Raw genomic sequence first — 6,570 nt, forward strand, 5'->3', positions numbered from 1 at the left:
GACATGTTTTGTCCAAACTTTCAGAAATCAGTGATTAATTTTATATTCTATATACAGTATACACGCACCATACACACACACACACACGAGTAATATTGCAGCCAGCACTGCATTTATTGATTTGACACAACACTGAAAAGGAAATGCACAAGGCCATCATCAACAAGGATCAACCACATATGTAGGCCTACAACTCAAAAAGAACATGCTAGAAACAAATACACTAAACACAGTTTCTCCTGCTCTTTTAAGGGGAACAGAAAAAAAGCAAACAAGTGCGTGCCAGGACATGCAAAAAAAACAAATTCTGCGTAATCCTCCTGAAACGCTGTGATTGTTTTTTAAAAATTTTATTTTCATTAGTGATGACTGAAATGGTAACAGAAGAGCCACACTGAAAGGAAAAAACTCCATTAAGACAAAGTCAAGAAAGCGAGATTTCTAAAATTTTATTTTAGGGTGTAATGTTTATGGACTTTAATCTCTGAATGTTACTCTTTCAAAGGAAAAAAAGACTATATTATATATGTATTCTTGAATAGATTATTCCTGTAAAATTGAGGAAAACAGTTTTCTCAGGGCAAAAAAATGCATATTATATTGAAAAAATGTTTTTGTAAGATTTTAACCTTTAAAAAAAATACAATTTGTTTCTTGAATGGATTATGACTTTCCTTGCTATATTACATCAATCTTCTTGAAGAAAATGTGACCTTTTTTTCTAAATAGTGTCTACTTCTTTCTTGAAAAAAAAAATAGAATAATTCATGTAACATTATTTATTATAATAAAACTAATTCTAAAAAATAAATGTGGACCCAATTTTCACGAGATTACTTTTTTTTTTTTTTTTAATTTGACTTGTTTTCATAAAAAGTGACTATTGTCATTAGATTATGATTTTGTTTGTGTGCCAAAATCCAACTTTATCAACAACTTGAAAAAAAAAGCGTCTGACTTTGTCATTGGATTAATATATATTTTCTCAAAATAATCTTTAAAGAAAGATTTGACTCCAAAAAGCTTCATTTCAATTCAGCTTCGTCCAAACCTCGGAATTAACGACGTCCAACTGGCATGATTGTGGATGACAAAAGAGCTTGGAAAAGAAACCATGAAAGGTTGCATTTATTCAACATTTGCATCACTCAATCGTGAGGTCGCTCCTGTACACACAAAACCGAATCCAGCACCAAGGCAACAGCGCTTTCAACGTACATGATCCTAACGTGGTTGGGGGGTTGCAAAACCAATCATAAATAAACTACTCGTCATCCCAGGCTTGCTGGAGCAGGAAGTTGGCGGCCAAGTTTTCGTTCTTCTCGCAGGCGAAATACGCTTGGATGACCAAACCCTCGGGGAAGCCCAGTGCTTTTAACTGAAACAAAAACAGAAGCTTACATACAGGCTTACGTACACAGAGGTATGTAGTCAAAAGTATTGGGACAGAAAAGGCCGCTGGTCAGGGCAAGATATCAAGTTGTTTTTTTTCTTTCGAGAGAGAGCTCAGTATTGTTCATTCGGTAATCTTACCGATTCGACATATCATCATTGCTCTTTTTTTTCCTCTTTCTTTTTTTTGTATGTGCGTGAGTATGAGCATGTGTGTGTGTGTGTGTGTGCATACGTGCGGGTGTGTGTGTATTCATTAATTCACCTAAAACCTATTAAAAATCCCATACCGTTCACCTAAACCGAATACTTCAGAATCCAGCTAGAGTCGTGAGGTTGTCAGGAGACCCGAGGAAGGATCAAAGAAAAGAAAGGAAAGTCCAGCAGCGACCAGACATCACATACTACCCACCGGGTTACCAACCAGAATCTTTCACCAACCCCAGAAACATCTAAATTCCAACAAATTAGGGATACCTCAAGAGACCAAAGGAAAGACTGAGGAAAGGAAGGAAGGAAGGATAGATGAAGCAGAGTGAGATCCACAGACATCAGCCTCCACCGATTCAACGACCAGAGAAAGAAGCAGATTGTGTTTGAATTTCGGTAGATGCTGGTGTGGTGGATCTGGCATGCATGAAAACCTCCACCAAAGAGGGGAGCCGTTGACCGGCCAGGACAGAGAAAGCGCAACCCCCCCCCCCCCCCAGAGCCCCCAGGCCACGGCAGCGCCAAGGCACAACCCCCAGGCCCCGCAGGGGCCACCGTCCGGAGAGAAAACCCAGGAGCCAGGAGCGCAACCCCACTCCAACTCGCCCCAAGCCCCAAGCCCAACGCAGCAGAACGGGCATGGCAGGCCCGCCAGGCACCCCACCGGCCCACAGCCCCCGGTCCTCCCACAACCCCCCGCCACCCACCACAACCCAGCCGCCCCCAGGCCCCCAAACAAGTGTGTGTTGTGTGCCCTATATGTCTATTAACAAAGTGTATTGTGCAAAACTAGTGCAGTGAGTTAAGAGGAGCGACCAGTGGGGCCTCTCCCAACTGGGCGGGGGCAGGAGGCACGTGGATTCTGTTGCTATTTTGGCTACTTATAAGAAATTTAATAAGTTCTTTTGTTTCAGATTCCATTTAATATTGGTTCGAAGCCATTTTTCAAAATGTACACTAAAATCCCCCCCAAAATCAAAATTTTCCCCATACAAACCTTAAAAACCTGTGAAAATATGGCTTGTAATATGACTAACTATGTTTTCAGGGTCAGTGAATACAAAAATAGATAAATCAGATCTGTTGGGCCATTTGTAATGTCTATAATGGGTGAAAAAAAGCATTTTTTGGTATAAACAGTGTGCCTTAGTATCTAAAACTCAGAATATTAATGCAACTGTGGGTTTTGAAGGCTACGGAATCCCAAAATATAGAAACCATAAGAAATAATGTTTCATGAATAATTCTATTTTTTTTTTTCAAGAAATAGTCACTATTTAGAAAAAAAGGTCACATTTTCTTCAAGAAGATTGATGTAATATAGCGAAGAAAGTCAGAATCCATTCAAGAAACAATTTTTATTTATTTTTTAAAGGTTAAAGGTTTGTATCAGAGATGAAAATGCCGAGGTTCTCTTTGGGAGTGACCAGGATGGATAGAATCAGGAATGAGTACATTAGAGGGACAGCACATGTTAGAGGCTTTGGAGATAAAGTCAGAGAGACCAGACTGAGATGGTTTGGACATGTCCAGAGGAGAGATAGTGAGTATATTGGCAGAAGGATGCTGAGTTTCCAAAGGCCAGGCAGGAGGTCTAGAGGAAGACCAAAGGGGAGGTTTATGGATGTAGTTAAAGAGGACATGAAGGTAGTTGCAGAGGACAGGGTTAGCTGGAGGCAACTGATTTGCTGTGGTGACCCCTGAAGGGAAAAGCCGAAAGGAAAATAAGAAGAAGCAACCTTAAAAACATATAAAAAGATGTATTACACATCACTTTTATGCTGTTATGCACATAAAACTTCATCCTAGGTCAAAATGATTGTCAGATGTGTGTTCAGCAGCCCAAATAGCCATAACATCTACTTGTTTAACCCATTAAGGCATAAAGCGCCTGGCAAAACACACCTCTAAAACCAAAAGGCGACTTTAAAATCACCCCCGAAAACCTGAAGTTTTTCTGGAAATTCAACAATATTAAAAATAATCCTGAAGCAGATTTACTTTAGTTACAAAAAACATTTTAGATCTTACACATGTATAACACACTGGAGCACAGTTGGAATAACCTCGGGGGATCAGGGTAATTATTCGTTGTCCATTTCGTTACAAGGCCGTAAAAATTTTCAACATCTTCATTGTCTACAAACATATTTTTAACAGTATGTTAATGTCTACTCGTTACACTGATTCGAATTCCTCCCGCACCGTCCTCAATCGCATCATTCATTTAATAATTCCTGCGAATCTGCGTCAACCATAAACGCTCAAATAGAATTCCAGGACATGCTGAGGCCCACGTCACCCTATCGTGTATATTTTGATGCATTTCATCGGATAAGAGACAAGAGGCAAGAATTGGTCAAAACACAATAAAATGACACATCCGCTCCCCCGGCTTTAACGGTAGAGGCGCAGTCACGTGCTAATGGGTTAAAAAAAAAAAGTCATTTGCTCACGCCTAATTTTGTGACAATGTATAGGATTTTGGGCGCAAACAATAGGCCATTTTAGCTGAAATACTATAGTATTTTTCAGACTAGGAAGTCACTCCAGGGTTTATGTCACACCAGTCAAAAAAATGAATTGTGAAAAGGGAAAAAAAAAGTGGCTGCGGAGTTGCATTTTTGGGGGAAATTTATTTTCCAAAATAAATGTGACTGCGCACGAACCGTCAGTCTGTCAACAACAATGACGAATAGCCGTGTCGTAGTCCTTTTGTGCAGCCTCCTTAGTTTGCTAATGCTTTTGCAGTAAAATATATTGCTTCTTTATTCTCACGTTCAACAAGCAGTGTTGTACTTGAATCACCCGCCATTGTCACATCTCCTGTGTTCGTCTTTTTCATGTTGTTTTGATACATACAAAGCCATGTTTGTTCTGTAGATTGGAATAAAGTTGTTTTTTTTGAAAAAGTGTCTCTCTTCTTCGCGGATTCTTCTTCTACGTTTTCTGTTAACTCCCTGTGGCTGCGCTACAGCGCCACTCAAGACTTGGCATATACATTACAGCCGTTAAACGTCTTCTTTTGGACACGCAAGTCTTGAAATGCTTCTGTGAGTACGAGATTTGTTTGAGAAACGAAGCCGGCTTTGCTTCCGTCTGGACTGGGCCTTAAAGCAGTGATACTCATTGTGTAGCTCGCTAGCTATGTGTGGCTCGTTCAGCTTTATTGGCGGCTCCAGTGGCAAGTTCTAGGCATGGGCCATACCAGTTGTCACGATTTTAACGAGGGGTAATTGCCTTCAATTAACTTTTTGTTTCTCCTAAAGGGACTGTGCATGCAGGGGGGGGGGGGGCGTTAGAAGTAATGATAGATAGACATGGCAGTTTGAATTGTCCTTAAAAACAAAAACAAAAAAACCCAAACTGTGTTCACGTGTAGCTGAGGAGTAGCTGGGGTCTAAAAAGCGTTTAGCATTGATGGGGCACTTTGACTTGATAAGAATTTAAACATAAGATTATAAACATTTATTTATGTATAAACTTACATGGGACATGTTTGTTAATGTACCAAATATTCTATAATAAAAAAAATACAAATATACAAATAAATTGTGTCCAATGGAAATTATAATTTTTTTATTTACCGAAATTATTATTTTTTTATTTACCGAAATACTGCATTTAACAAAAAAGGACATTTTAGAGTTGGAATTTAAATACTGTCAAACATGGCAACACAGCTTGCACCCGTCGGTGTTCTAGCTTATTGTCTGGTCTGGTAATTTGATCTATTTTGTTGCTTAAGTGGCTCCCCCCTTCACTTTCCTTTGCTCTTGCAAAAAAAAAAAAGAAAAAAAGTGAGCATCACTGCCTTAATATTATGGTACTTGGATTACGTTACTAACTAATTTTTTTAGCAGGTAACTTGTACGGAGTACATTTTAAAAGTAACCCCTCCCAACCCTGTTTATAATAAACTAAAAACCATACCACAACGAGAAAAACATAACGGGAAAAAAAAATTAATTAACAGGAGAAAATAAATTAACACGAATTTCCATTATTGCGGGTAGTTTTTAGAATGTAACACGAGAAACGAGGCAACACTGTATTCCCAAAAATATGTTCTATTCATCAACGTACATTTTTTTTAATATATATATAATAGTACTTAGAACAATTTTAGGAAAAACATTGACTTTTGATTTTTCTGACAGATGTTACGATTTCAATTTAGTTAGCGATTTTCTTCAAATCAAGCTTCAGTACAATATTCACAATGTACAGTAAAATTTACAAACATGACAGAAAATAACATCCTACCATCAAAACAATGTTATCACTAATCATGCAAGGAGACTAAACAGGTTGTGCGAGAGAGGCAGTCCTTTTTCAAGGTTTTTAAAATTGTTAAGGAAAGACCTACTGTACTACTTGCTGTCGTGTATAAATATGCAATTGTAATGTGTAATGTGTAATAGTCTATGTAAAAGTATGATTATATGTAAATATCTTTCACATATTTTTGTTCCAGAGATTGGGTGCTTAGCGATACGGAACGCCATGAGATGTAGTTTTTTTTTGTAGGCGATCTTTATGCCTCGGGTATTGGCTTATTTATCGTACAATGTCAATAAGACAGTCGCAGCAACACTTGTTTATGACACACGGTAAGAAGGCCAACTAACAAATAAACCTTATCAATGCCTTGGTACTAGGATGCTCTTATCTGATACGTAGATCGGGTATCGGCACACATATTGGCAATTTTTTTTTTATCTGGTATCTGTCAAAATGGTCCCAATCCACACCCCGATCCACAGAGGCTTATCTCCAGGGCTTGCGCACGTTCACGTCTCCAATGATGAGGTGAAACAGGGAATGGTGAGGTAAATATTTCCCCTTTGCTATGTTGGCGCAGCCAAGCCAATGTCTGTCAAAATTGCACTGGGGGAACATCGAAAGTCATTTGGCAGGAAGGCGGGCCCCGCGTCGCTAGCTAGCGGAAGCCTTTCGGCAGCGAGA

The 6,570-nt window shown here is 39.0% G+C and overlaps 1 protein-coding gene across 1 annotated transcript in view; it reads right to left on the reverse strand.

Moving 5' to 3' along the window:
• Positions 1–1,100: 1,100 nt before the first annotated feature.
• Positions 1,101–6,570, reverse strand: part of LOC144062767 (uncharacterized) — a 59,093-nt gene continuing 53,623 nt past the window's right edge. The window contains exon 21 of the mRNA XM_077584460.1: positions 1,101–1,378. Within this exon, the coding sequence (XP_077440586.1) occupies positions 1,265–1,378 (114 nt within the window). The 3' untranslated portion in view covers positions 1,101–1,264. The remainder of the gene's footprint in view (positions 1,379–6,570) is intronic.

This window comes from Vanacampus margaritifer, chromosome 13 (assembly GCF_051991255.1).
Source record: "Vanacampus margaritifer isolate UIUO_Vmar chromosome 13, RoL_Vmar_1.0, whole genome shotgun sequence".
In the NCBI taxonomy this organism is placed as follows: Eukaryota; Metazoa; Chordata; class Actinopteri; order Syngnathiformes; family Syngnathidae; genus Vanacampus; species Vanacampus margaritifer.